Genomic DNA, 13,304 nt, shown 5'->3' with positions numbered 1-13,304 from the left:
AGCGCCCAACGAAGGCGGATCAGCTCACCGATCGACGTCAGCCCACAATCTTATCGCGCCATGCGCCCTAATCAGATAACGGCCGCCCATCGCCGACCGCATCCCGGCCACGTCCGACCCGCCAAGCCCCCGAGAACCCTCGCAGGCCATCCATCAGCTGACACACATGCAAACCGCGCCGAGAAGGCAGAAAGAGGAGCCAGGAAGCCCCCACCCAGCGCGGACGCTCTCCACGTGATGCAATGCGATCAAAATAGCCCGCTTATCTGATTTGATGCAGATTAGATACACGTTGGTCCCGTCGCAGTCTAGTGCGCTCATCCCTCCAAGTTTCCGCGCCCCCGCCTCCCAGTGCTCGATGGAGGCCGTCTGCCGCGATGAAGCGGGATTTGGGCCAGCGGCGTCCTGCCGCGCGATGGACTTCAGCCTTGGGTTCCAGTACCGCATCCTCGCCATCCTTCCCGCTGCTGTCTTCCTTTTCCTCGGCATTACGCGCACGACCGACCTTTGGCGGAGGCATTCGATCACCAAGTCGGCCCTCGACGCGCTCGTATGCGTGAAACTTAGCTTGTACGCGGTGCTTCTGGCATCGCTGGCTGCAACCCTAGGCCTTCTCCCCCGCGATGGATGGGCGGAATGGGCGACCACGGCGTTTGGGCTCGACCTGGCGGCGACGGTGCGTGCCCGCGATCGTGTATTTTACTGCCGCGCTGACAGGCTTTTTCCCAGGTCGTCCTCGCGCCGCTGTCGTACCTGCATCACACCCGCCGTCCGGCTCCCAGCACACTCATCACCTGCTATCTCCTGCTCACTACATTATTCTCCGCGACCCAGCTACGCACATACGCGAATACGCCTCTGAAGCACCTGCAGTTCTTCCCCGCATTCGCTGTCGCATTCGGCGCGCGAGCATGCTTGGTGTTCGTTGAGCTCACGCACAAGCGGAGGTTCCTCAGGGCGTCGCACAAGGTATGTAGGGAAACACGATGAGAAGACATGTGTACTTACGATTCATCCAGCCCGTTGCGCACGAGCCGACAGCTTCCCTGCCCGCGCGCCTCTTCTTCGTCTGGCTTTACCCCGTCCTGATCAGCGGCTTCCGACGCACCTTCACACTCGACGACCTCAACGCCTTTGGGCTGCCCGAAAACCTGTCCTCCGCCCCTGCCAACCGCCGCCTCCGCGAGATGCTCGCCGTCGACAAAGGCAAAGACGGCCGACACCACATCTTCGGGCCCTCCATCCGCGCGTTCGCGCCCGAATTCCTCGCACCGGTGACGCCGAAGCTGCTCTTGGTCGCGGCGACGTTCGCCCAGCCGTACCTCGTGAAGCGCATGCTCAGCTTCATCGACTCGTACTCGGACGACAACGTGCACCAGGACGCGGCGCAGGGCTGGGCGCTCGTCGGGGCGTACGCGATCGTGTACCCAAGCATTGCGTTCTTGACTGGGCTGTATTGGGACCGCGTGTACACGATGGTCGTCACGTATCGCGCGGCGCTGGTCAGCGTCATCATGGACAAGTCGATGTTGCTGTCCGCGACGGTGGCGGAGAGCGAAGGACGCAGTGCCGCGGTGACGTACATGTCCGTCGACGTCGAGCGTGTCTGCGAGGGCATTGCGTTCTTCCACGAGACGTGGTCGGCGGTCGTATCCATTGTCGTCGCAGCAGTGGTTCTATGGTTCCAGGTAGGTCAATCGCTAGCCTCGTCACGTCATACTCATTGTCGCACGCGTTAGGCATCCTTCGCCATGATCCCGCCCATCTGCATCATGGCCGGCTTCTGCTTCATCACCAGCTGGGTCGGCAAGCGCGTCGCCAAAGCCCAGAAGAACTGGATGGGTAGCACACAAGCGCGAATCAAAGTCCTGGTTGGTCGCTTCTTTCCTTCGACATAAGTGCCCGATTCACTCGTTTTCATTCTCCCAGACGTCGGTCATGTCGCAGATCATCCCCATCAAGCTACTGGCCGTCGAGCTCGCCGTGCCCAAGTGGGTAGAGCCTGTCCGCAACAAGGAGATTGCCTTCTTGCGCTCCTTCTTCAAGCAGCTGGTCATCGTCGGTGTCCTCTCTTCAGCGACGATCAACTTGGCCGGCGTCTCTGCTCTTGGCACATACGTCGGCATCAAGGACGAGCAGCTGAGGCCGGAGCACCTCTTCACAATCCTGACGGTGGTCAACCTCGCCACGCTGCCAATCAGCACCGTGGGCAACTGCTTCCCGCTCTTGCTGGCGTCGTTCGCGAGTATGAAGCGCATCGAGGGCTTCTTGTCCATGGAGGAGCGTCCGGCAAGCGATGGGTTGCGGCAGACGGCGGACCTGAAGCTGCTGAACGAGGACTTGGACGACGGAGAGATGACGGCGAGGTCGTCGATCACGGCAGTCCCGAGGCAGTTGCAGCTGTCGCATGTGACGGTCGAGGGGAACACGAGTGGCAAGGCACTCCTGTCCGACGTGTGCGCGAACATCTATCCGAACAGCCTGAACATGATCGCAGGGCCCGTAGGATCGGTGAGTGCAGTGCGTTATGTTGCTGTTGGCAAGAAGCTGATGAGAAGTAGGGCAAGACGACGTTGCTGAGGACCTTGCTCGGCGAGACCAAGATCGTGACGGGGACCGGCACTTTGCCGACGGGACGTATTGCGTACGCACCCCAGGAGGCGTTCGTGTGGCCGACGACTGTGCGCGAGAATATCGTTCTTGATAACCTGTTCGACGCCGAGTGGTACGAGACCGTGATCGATGCGTGTGCGCTACGCCCCGACCTGGCGCGTATGGACAAGGGCGACATGACGGTGATGGCAGATGCCGGAGGCTCCGTGAGCGGTGGTCAGAGGCAGCGGATCGTGAGTGCAAAACCGTACGTTGTCGTCGATATCGTTGCTGACAAGCTGTGCCGTAGTCCCTCGCGCGCGCGGTGTACGCCCGCTGCCGCGTAACGCTCCTCGACGACTGCTTCTCGGCGCTCGATGCGCACACATCCAACGCCGTGTTCGACGCGCTGTTCGGAAGTAAGGGCCTCTTGCGCGGCGGGATCGTTGTGCTCGCCACCCACAGCCGTGAGTGTTCGCTTGGAGATGCGCGCGCGGCCATTGGCCGCCGTCGGCATGCTTCGCTCGATCGGCCCGCTGACCCGGTACTCCCAGATCGGCATCTCGGCGTCGCGGACCATGTCATTGTGCTCGATGGGGGGTCCGTCGTGGCAGAGGGGACGCTGGCGGAGCTGCATGCGCACCATGTCGACCTGCGCAAGTATGTCGGCGAGCAGAAGGACGAGGAGGAGCAGGACATTGCGGACGATGACGAGTCTGCTGCGACCGCGGCGGGGACGCCTACTACACCTGCCCCCGGACCCATGAAGACGGGGATGCAAGCGCCTGCGAAGCCCAAGGACGCGGAGAACGACAAGAAGGAAGCTCCCAGCGTCTCCTCCTGGGCGCCCTACCGCTTCTACCTCCACGCCTGCGGCTACCCGCGCCTCCTCCTCTGCCTCGCCTGCCTTATCCTCTACACCGGCATGCAGGTCGGCCTCCAGATCCTCCTCCGTTTCTGGTCCGAGAGCGGCTCGCGCAACCACGGGCCCTGGCTCGGCGGCTACGCCGCCTTTACCGTCGCCTGCTTCCTCGCGTCCTTCGTCACCATGTACACCTACACACAGCACACCGCGCCGCATGCCTCGCTCGCGATCCACGCGCGCCAGCTCGACGCGGTACTCGGCGCGCCCGTCACGTACTTCCAGCGCACGCCCGCGGGCATGCTGCAGAACCGCTGGTCGAGCGACATGTTTGTGGCCGACTTTGCATTCCCGCGCGCGATCCAGGATTTCACGTTCACCGCGGTGTATGTCATTGGCGCGGTCGTGCTGATCCTGATTGCGGTGCCCTGGCTGGCGATCGCGGTACCATTCATTGGGCTGTTCTACTGGTCGCTGCAGCGCGTGTACTTGGCGACGTCGAGGCAATTGCAAAGGCTCACGATGAGCTCGAAGACGCCGATGTACACCGCGTTCACGTCTTCGCTCAACGGATTGGTCACCATCCGCGCTTTCCAGGCTGAACGTCTCTTCAAGACCGCCTGCGCCCATCACCTTGACCGCGCGCAAGCGCCCATGTACTACCGTTACGCCGGCATCCGTTTCCTTCGCACTGCGCTCAACCTTCTGACGGCACTCATCGCCATCGCCATCGCGGCGCTCGCAGTCGGTTTGCGCGGTTCAACTTCCGGTGGCTTCCTCGGCGTCGCACTCTCCCAGCTCGTCAGCCTCGCGCAGAGCCTCATCAACCTCCTCCTCGCTTACACCCGCGTGGAGAACGGTGTCGTCTCCGTCGAGCGTGTCTTCGAGCTTGACTCCCTGCGCAAGGACTACGACCCGGAGAAGGACGCCAAGGTCGACCCGGGCCCGAGCTGGCCGAGTGCGGGGCAGATCGAGTACAGAGGCGTCAGCCTACGCTATGCGGAGGACTCGCCGTATGTGCTGGACGACCTGACCTTCACGGTGCGCAGTGGGCAGAAGCTGGGTATCTGTGGGCGCACGGGCAGCGGCAAGAGCAGCACCGTCTTCGCGCTGCTCCGTGGGCTTGATCAGGAGGATCTTGTGCAGGGCCAGATCCTCATCGACGGTGTGGACATCTCGACTGTGCCAGTCAAGAGGCTGCGCGAGGCAATCAGGTAAGCCATACCTCTAATATCAGAGACTCCCTTCCTTGCTAAACCGACCTGCAGTACCGTCTCCCAAACGCCCTTCCTTCTCTACGCTTCCCTTCGCGACAACCTTCTCCTTGGCTGTGCGGAAGGCATCGACGATCAGCAGATTTGGTCTGCCCTCGATCTTGTCGGCATGAAGACTGCTGTGGAGAACCTCGACGGCAAGCTTGACACCTTGATCTCTGCGGACGGTCTTCAGTTCTCTGGCGGTGAGCGTCAACTGCTGTGCATCGCGCGCGTACTCTTGCAGAAGCGCCGCATCGTCGTGCTCGATGAAGCGACGTCTAGGTACGAGAGGCATCACCTTTTCAGGGGAAAGCTTGAGCTAACCGACCTTGACAGCATGGACATGGCTACGGACAAGAAGCTCCTGGAGGTACTGCAGACAGCCTTGCGCGATACGACTGTTATCTCGGTCGCGCATCGTATCTGTGAGTATTTATGACACGTACCCCTAGTACACTGCTGACCGTCTGCCACAGCTACCATCATCGACTATGACACCGTTATGGTTATGGCTGACGGGCGCATCGTTGAGATTGGTGTTCCCCAGGAGCTCCTCCGCATGCCTGGCTCGCGCTTCGAGGCGCTGCACAGGGACCAGCAGTAGAGTTCGGTCTTTAAGACTGATACTCCTCACTGCTGCTGCTTGTCCTTGTGACCCATCTGTCACTTCTCATGTCTCCTACGACCCGCCTCTCGATTTGTACGTCCCCCCGATGACTCGATTTACTAAAATAATGGCGAAGGGCAAGCTAGGATTGCACCTTCATTTAGCTTCATCTACGGTACCGCTGCAACACCTACTGATATTCCAGAGATACCTGTATAATATATATTCACCCTTGGAGTACGAATAGATGTTGTTGGCATTTGTTCGTCGAACAGTAGTGTCTGCGCGCGGGAAGGGCGGTGTGCCACCAGTGCCACGGGGCGGTTAGCTGTCGTTTGCAAGTCATACTCATGCACTAGGCGATGATCTGAATCGTCAGAATGACTTCAGCTGCTTTACGGACGTCGTACGACGAGACAGGATGTTCAGGAAGAGTCGAGCTTTCTAGGATCGGCGGGCGCCGAGAATGCATCCGTTCCGAATGCGGCTAAACAATGGGCTTGCGCCGGTCGACGTCCATCTTGGACGAAACCGCCATCACGGCGCCCACGAAGACCCTCTTCACCGCATCTCCCTCCTCTCCTTCTATACTGAACGCTTTACGACGCGCACGACGCTAGACTGACTCATTGGACAGCCTGTGGAGATTGGACACCAAGGTGAGCGCTGATGCCATCTTCGCCAACGCCTTGCTGTTGCTGACGAAACCATGTTGCTGCCGGCCACAGAGGATCATACGGGGCGCTGCTGCTAGACTGCTGGAGTACAAGGACATCCGCAGGATCGGACGCTGACTACAACTGGTGCGGCCACCTTTGCTCGCCTCACAAGCGAATCTAATCGTCGTCTAGCCGGATTACCATCACGCGCCATGGCGGCTGCGACCATCGACCTGCTCACTATCATCCCTCAAGAACTTATCAACCTGATACTGGAGCTATCAGACCCCGACGCTCTCCTGCTCTTTGCCACAGTATGCCGGAAGCTCCACTTCCTGGCGATCCCCGCGCTCCTTGCGCGCTACGGTCAAACCGACCCTCGCCGCATCGAGCGCCTCACACTCTTCTTCTCCTCACGCAATGCCCCCACACCCTACCAGCTCCACCGCGCGCTCATCATGTCCCTCTACCCCACGACGGCCCGACACATCCACTGGTATGTCCAGGATCCGCGCTCGGTAGGCCTGCAAGCCCAGTTCCGCATCATGTTCCGCCTGGTCACGAAGCTCGTCGCGATCGACAAGTTTACGGTGGACTTCTCGTTGGCGGCAGCGAGTAGACCTTCTCGCGCGTGGAAGATGCGACTTGTGGATGTTCGCATTGCGCTTGCTCGGGTCCTCGAAGCGGCGGCAGCTCGGGGGTGCCGCTCGCTAGCGATCGTCGATGGAGGTGCTAGTGCACTTTCGCCGCTGGGAGCACTTGACCGGCTACGCGTCGCACCCACTATGTTGAAAGGCGCCTGGGCACTTCGGACGTGTCTTTCGAAGACGCGTCTCATTTCAGCGCCGGATAAGTACCTGTTCCCGCCTTATGCGGAATCGCAGGACTTGATCCTGCTGGAGTCGCCTGTGGATGAGGCTTTGATGGGAGGGAGGGCATTTGGGCCTTCCTGGCGCGTAGAAACGCGTGTGCTCGACGTTCTCAACCACTCCTCCCTTACCTCATTGACACTCTCCTTACCACCTCGCTTGACATCGCGAGCTCAATGGGACGATGTGCTCGACCGTCTCACGTTACCTCTTCTCACACAGTTCTCTATGCGCATGTCACGGGCATCTCAGCGGACATTCTGTGCATTCCTAGCGCGGCACCCCAACCTCCGATCGCTGGACATCCGTGATTGCGCCAAGAGTTTCCTGTCTCGACGGGGCTCGCGACGTCCGCCGCCTACGCTCGAGCTGCCTCGTCTCGAGCAGCTCCTTGCCGCTGCGCCCGTTGTCGCATTCGTGCTCGGCTCTGCGAGCAAGACACCAATGCTACACCACGTCCACGTCCAGCTCGACTGCTACTGGGACGCGCCCATCACGCCATCGCTATGTAACATCCGTCCGCTCGTGCCCGTGCACAATCGCCTCGCGGGTGTGACTACGACCTTCGAGCTCGATGTCGGCGAGTGGCCGTGGGACGAGGACGACCAGCAGCCTGCGACGCACGATCACGATGCGTGCGTCTTCGCCGCGAGCACGCTCATGATCAACGTCAGCCGCGTGCACGTCGACCTCGTCTTCTCCCCGCGCATGGTGCGCTGGCTGCGCGCGTGCACGCACCTGCGCACGCTGCTGCTCGACCACACATGGGGCCGGCTGTGCTGCGCGGACAAGGAGGGGTTCGACGAGACGAGCAGGCAGGTAGGGGCGCAGATCCGGGACGCGCTGCCGCATATCGAGCGGCTGAAGGTACGGGGGACGAGTATCGTGCCTCGGCTGGACGAGGATGAAGTGTTGTTCTGATGACGTTTACTAATGTACTTTGTTATGCTACTATGCTGTCGTTGTTCATGTACCTAGCTAGGGTTGGATCGGTCTCATGCTTCATCTTACCGTTTTATGATTCCAAGGCGAGAACGTATGGGCAATCGAATTATTGAGAACAGATAAAGCAAGCTTCGGGAAAGCGAGAACCAAGTCCATTGTACAGTACTCTATCTACTATCTACCAAAGATCCAAAAGCCTCGCCGTCATCCACACCTGCGGCCCGAGGTGGATTTCCGTTGCGACTGTAACTCTCGTTCCCGAAGGCGAGGGGAGCGTCGTCGCCGGGCAGACCCATCTGATCTCTCGGCACTAGAGTTTGAAGCCTCGTCCCCTGAGCGTCGCTTCTTGGGCGAACGCTGACCCTTGTCCTTCGGTGCTGCACGCTTGCGGCCTCTGCTACCCTGCATGGGGGCGCAGGGCGCTGGCACCCCTTCCTCTTCCTCATCGTCGCTTTCGACGGCGGTCTCGGAGGCGGCCTCCATTTCAACATCTTCGTCGATCCGGGGCTGCGAGGGCGAACCCCTGCCTTTTACTTTTCTCGGCTTTCGAGGGGCGGGGGTAGGTGTTGGCGGTGCGCTAGGAGGAGGGGGAGGTGGTACGTCGACGAAGGTGTCGGGGTGGTCGAGATAATAATCGCTGATCTTGCGGAACGTCTGCTCGAAGGTGTCGTAGATCGTGTCATCGAAGAGATCGGGGTGGAATATGCGGCAGTTGTTCTTGACCTTCGTCGTCCGAGCTTTGGGCTGCTCGAGCGATTTGTATGCCCTCCGTAGCTTCTGCACAAGACTAATGACCTCTGCAACCGGTGTACCAGCGTAGACGTCCTTGATCTTGTCATGTACCTTCCGTGTCTCTTGCGGATCGGTGACGAAGTCGTTACGCGTGACGGACCCTTCCCTGTTGTCCGTGAAAAGTTGGACAGCGCAGCCCCGAAGCATAACAGCCACCTCCTCTGCGCGAGCAGAACGACCGTCCAGTATCGTCTTTGGCATCTTGCGCGTGATGAAGTCGATAGCCATCCATACGGCGGACTCGATGTCGTGGTAGAAGGTGAACGCGAAATTGGACGTAGGGTCGTTCTTCGTATCCTGCGCCTTAACGGTAGGCTCCTCGTCCAGGTCGGTGTCCGCAGCGTCGACGAAGCGATGCCTGCCACCTTGCACCTCAATCGCAGTGTAATACACAGTGCCCTAACAAGGCTGTGAGTAACATTATGACGGGCTGTGCACAAGAACCTACCGTGAGGGGATCGTGGCCCAGACTTCCGGTGTATGGTCTGGCGTACTCGAGGTCGGAGACAATGGTCACCCACTCCTTCAGTACATTGCGAGTTATCTGCTGCGGGAGTTCCGGCAGCGCGCCAGAGATGTGATGAAGAAGGAAGTTGCCCGGGCTCACGTCCCGGTGTACGTAGCCGATGAGCTTGAAGTAGTGCAAGACTATGATTTCGTCAGTACGCTTGCAGTCCAGAAATTATGCCAAAGACTCACTTTGCATTACTTCGGCCAGAGCATGAAAGAAGACGGCGGGGTCGTTGACTTTGTAGAGATCCATGCAGAGCTGCTTGTAGACGGTGCGGCAGTGCTTCTTCCCATGGAGTTGTAGCAACGGGACAGCGTCGATCTTCGGTGCGCCGGGAATGTTCCCCTGCAGAGCTGCCGGCGTCCTAACTTCCTCGGACTCCTTTATCTGGGATTTGGCAGGCTTGGCGCGCGCGGGATTGTCGTCGAGCTCGAAACGGAAGGGTTTCGCTGCCTTGGGCGGGGAAGGCACCGTGCCGCTCTTCTCATCCTTAATGGATGGATGGCGCACAATGCCATCTTGCAAGATCGCCATGAAATGCTTCTTGGCTTTGCTCGCGACGCCCTTGAGCTTCCCTATACGCTCGAGGATGCGCGACTGGATGACCTTCTCGTCGCTCACGTCGTCGTACACCCAGTAGTCACGAAGCACGTTCGCCTCCTCGGCCAGTGTTCGCTCCTCGGGATCATCGGAATTCTTGATGACTAGGCGGACATCGAAAACGCGCATCGCCCGAGAGTACACGGTCTGGCCGGAGGATTCGTCCAGAACTCGTACCGTCTGGTAGGTGACAGGCTTCTTCGAGCGCTTCGAGGGGTAGATGTCGAAATGATACTGCAGACGCCGTTTCGTGTCCAGAACACGCCTAACAGAAGGGTCGATACCAAGCTCGTGATACGGCGCGTAGGTCATGAAGAGGATGAATTCGAAGAACCATCCCTCGTCATGCTTGGAGTACATCAGTGCGATGATGGGGTTGCAGGACATTAGACTCACGTTGTAGATATCAATCTCGGTCGTGACTGCTGAGTGGGATCGCGTATGGAACCAGATCCGCAGTTTCGAGCGTTCAATGGTGTACGTGAAGACAGCGAAGCGGCCAATGTCGTTCTGAAAGATGTGGCCCTGGTGGCCGCAAACTTTCTTCTGATTCTGCGTGACGAGTGAGTCAAACGCTGATGGCTACAAGGGAGCTACTTACATCGAGCTTGTCGATGGGTTTCTCGTCCGTTTTGGATTCGCCGGCGGCGGTGACGTCGGCGGTGTATATAACACGAGGAGCCTCAGTCTCTTCTACCGAGACTTCCGGATTCCTTTTGAGATCCAGGCCGGAAGGGTACGAAGACGTCCGGCGTACAAAGAAGTTATCCATGCGCTGAGAGGACCCAGTCGTCTCGGACAGGGTAATACGAGTCGGTTGACACATGAATTCCGTGGTGCGCTTCTCCGGACTGTAGCGCTTGGGCAAGGTCTCCTCCGCCGCAGAAAGAATCTGCGCAACCACCGTTTCCAGCCCCTTGAAGTGAGCGTCCTCATTCTTGTATACGGGGTTCTTCGGGTCGGCATTGATACGTTGAGTGCGTGGCATTGGGAGGGCAGCCCATTCATTGGTGCTGGGGTGGAAAGCAGACGCTTTGGTGAGCGCCCGAACCAGATTCGTCCTTTGCGAAGAAGAAAGGAGCTTGTGCTTGGGTGCGTAGGTCGCGAAGAATAGGTTCGGCTGGCAGGCACGAGTTCTGCCTCTCGCAGCGTTATCGCGATGCCGCTTGCGGGTCTGTTCCAGGTTCTCCATGTCGTAGTAGTCAGCGCTTATAAAGCGAGGCTTATGTGGTGTAAATAGGTGACCGGTGGCGGCGTTGGGTAGGCTGCGAGGTTTGCGACGCCTGCGAAGTTCCATGATGAGCAATAGCGCGCGAGTGGCACAACGAGGGGGGACGGGGAAAAGATTGAGAGTACATGGAGGCAGAGTACATACCTTTTGTACTGTAGCGCACGTGAGTCAAAAAGCTAGCGCGGGAGAACAATGGGATGCCCTCGAGTTTGCGATGGTGGTGGCCAAAGTCAAGATGAACAACATACCGCACGTGCATTAGACCGTTCCGCGCGGCAATTGCCGGCCGCGTTGCAGGAACGTGACAAGACCCATAATTTGGCAAATGCCCGCGCTCACAGAATCTGAGAGTACTCTCTAGTTCGCTTGTCGACTATACAAGCTGTGGCTGCCAATCGCTTGCTCCTTAAGATTTTCGTAGAATGTCGCAGCGTCCACGGCGTCCTTGTGATTTGACGCCGGCGCCACGTGCGCGGGATCAAAATGCAGCAGAGTAACAAACGCCTCAACCCGAACGCTCGGGTTCGCCGCACGGTCGTTATCCTTCAAGTCTGTGGAAGGCTATTGACCTATCCCCAAAGAGATGTCACCCGCGCGCTGCCTACGAATACCGGACTTTGCACGTCATATGTGCGAGCACTTGCGGGAAGAAGGCCTTCTCCGATCACTGGTTTCGTTTGCCCTGACAAGCAGAACCGTTTGCGAGATCGCCCTCGACATCCTTTGGGAAAAACAGGATAGCCTCGTTCACTTTGTCCGGGCAATCCCTCAGCACAAAATGCATCGGCACACATGGCAGCGGGAATTTGTGCGTTACATTCACTTCCATTTTCGGTAAATGTTGAGTACTCACCCTCGATCACGCAGCGTCTTGAAATCGAAGGCAGCATAACGGACGAAGACTGGGACCGTGTCCAGACCTACGCGCGCCGTGTCAAGAGCCTGCGTCTCTCATTCAGTGGCAATTCAGATTACGGCAACTGGCGATATTTTGTGGCAGAAGAGACCGTCGACTACTTGGGCCTCTGCGCCGGCGAAGCGCCCATTTTCCCCAATCTGCAAGAGCTAGATTTCAGAGGAGGCGATGATGACCCAAGCACGCGCGACCTTGCGCTTCTCCCCGCGTTCCTCAGCCCCACGCTCCGCTCCTTGATCATATGCCCTCGCATAAGCACGCAGACCTTGAAGCTGCTGCCCACCATCCCATCGACGTGCCCCGACTTACACGAGATACGTATCGAGGACCCTCCGCGAAGGCAATACGCCAAACCGCGCAAGATGAGGCTGCCCTACGAGAAGACTATCGTGGGCTGGCGTGCGCTGACTTGGGTCGCGATCGACGACGCGCATCCAGACACTCTGCGCCACCTCAGTCAATTGCCAGACCTAAAGATCATGGACCTCACGATCACCGGGGAGTACGAATACGAATGGACACCCGCAACGACGCCGGGCTTCGTGAACGGGCTGAAGCGCCTCTCACTCTGGCTGTCGGCGTCGTGGCATCCGATATTCCTCATCCGCGCTATGTCCAGCACGCCTATCGCAGTCGAGAGGGTCAACGTCAATGTCGCTGAGAACCCTTCGGAGGACGGCGACCGCGCCAGGCTACACAATCTCAACACCATCGCGCAGATGATCGCCCCAGACTCCCTCACTCACTTCCGCTACAACCACACGCACGAGAAGGAACCTCCCGCGCAGAAGGCCCTGCCGGGCGGAGACGCTCGTTCAGTTCGCGAAGTTCACGCGGATGAAGGAGTTCCACGTCGACGCCCGCTTCGACGTCCAGGATACCCATTACGCGACGCTCGCTGCGGCCTGGCCGGACCTGGAATGCCTGTACATCCACCCTCAGCAGCCTTTCGAGTGGAAGCGGATTTACCCTCTCACGGGAGCGACGCTCGCCTCCGTCGCATCCTTCGGGCAATCCTGCCCCTTTCTGCACGAGTTCAAGGTGGATGGCCTCGACGCCCGAGTGGTTCCTCCCTTCGAACCAGCACCCCCTGGCCATGCTCCTGGCAGGGTGGTCAAGTTCGAGCACTATAACTGCCCCATCAAGGACTCCGCCGCCGTAGCGGGTTTCTTGCACGCCGCCTTCCGTGGCAATCCGCGCATATCTCTCCCGTTCTACATAACGGAGGTGCGACCACCATATACTTCGAGATGGAATGCCGTGGCACCGATACTCGATGATCTCCAGCAATACACAAATCCGTATGAGGTGAGCCCTACAGTCCTCAATGTGTGTGTACGATGCTGATGTTTTGTAGATGGTCCAAGCCTCTCCTGGCAGCAGCATCTGGTTCTTGAAAAAGAAGAAGGGCATGGAGGATTCTGCAGAGTAGCCAAGTGTCGCAGCGCTCCTCCTTTTTCACAC

General features: G+C 58.9%; 4 protein-coding genes across 4 annotated transcripts; 3 read left to right on the top strand and 1 right to left on the bottom strand.

The window, feature by feature from the left end:
- The first annotated feature begins 218 nt into the window (after positions 1-218).
- SCHCODRAFT_02524154 (P-loop containing nucleoside triphosphate hydrolase protein) lies at positions 219-5,678 on the top strand. Its single transcript, XM_003035271.2, has 11 exons — positions 219-676; positions 718-969; positions 1,020-1,688; positions 1,740-1,871; positions 1,930-2,511; positions 2,562-2,846; positions 2,903-3,059; positions 3,147-4,668; positions 4,723-4,992; positions 5,047-5,135; positions 5,187-5,678. The coding sequence occupies exons 1-11, from the start codon at positions 275-277 to the stop codon at positions 5,312-5,314; spliced, it is 4,488 nt and encodes a 1,495-aa protein (XP_003035317.1). The 5' UTR covers positions 219-274; the 3' UTR covers positions 5,315-5,678.
- A 159-nt stretch (positions 5,679-5,837) lies between these two features.
- SCHCODRAFT_02605324 (uncharacterized protein) lies at positions 5,838-8,067 on the top strand. Its single transcript, XM_050344158.1, has 3 exons — positions 5,838-5,976; positions 6,046-6,120; positions 6,169-8,067. The coding sequence occupies exon 3, from the start codon at positions 6,189-6,191 to the stop codon at positions 7,764-7,766; it is 1,578 nt and encodes a 525-aa protein (XP_050202755.1). The 5' UTR covers positions 5,838-5,976; positions 6,046-6,120; positions 6,169-6,188; the 3' UTR covers positions 7,767-8,067.
- Positions 8,068-8,474: 407 nt separating this feature from the next.
- On the bottom strand, positions 8,475-11,156 carry SCHCODRAFT_02013095 (uncharacterized protein). The gene is made up of 7 exons (XM_050341529.1): positions 11,069-11,156; positions 10,295-10,976; positions 10,090-10,245; positions 9,282-10,041; positions 9,031-9,230; positions 8,739-8,981; positions 8,475-8,688 (listed from the first exon to the last, which is right to left on the bottom strand). The coding sequence occupies exons 2-7, from the start codon at positions 10,883-10,885 to the stop codon at positions 8,668-8,670; spliced, it is 1,971 nt and encodes a 656-aa protein (XP_050202754.1). The 5' UTR covers positions 10,886-10,976; positions 11,069-11,156; the 3' UTR covers positions 8,475-8,667.
- Positions 11,157-11,702: 546 nt separating this feature from the next.
- On the top strand, positions 11,703-13,272 carry SCHCODRAFT_02694833 (uncharacterized protein; the record flags this gene model as incomplete). The annotated part of the gene is made up of 4 exons (XM_050346869.1): positions 11,703-11,732; positions 11,792-12,658; positions 12,684-13,148; positions 13,198-13,272. The coding sequence occupies 4 exons, from the start codon at positions 11,703-11,705 to the stop codon at positions 13,270-13,272; spliced, it is 1,437 nt and encodes a 478-aa protein (XP_050202753.1).
- Between the last annotated feature and the right edge of the window lie 32 nt (positions 13,273-13,304).

This window comes from Schizophyllum commune (assembly GCF_000143185.2).
Source record: "Schizophyllum commune H4-8 unplaced genomic scaffold SCHCOscaffold_1, whole genome shotgun sequence".
Taxonomy (NCBI): Eukaryota; Fungi; Basidiomycota; class Agaricomycetes; order Agaricales; family Schizophyllaceae; genus Schizophyllum; species Schizophyllum commune.
This window is presented reverse-complemented; position numbering and strand designations above follow the sequence as displayed.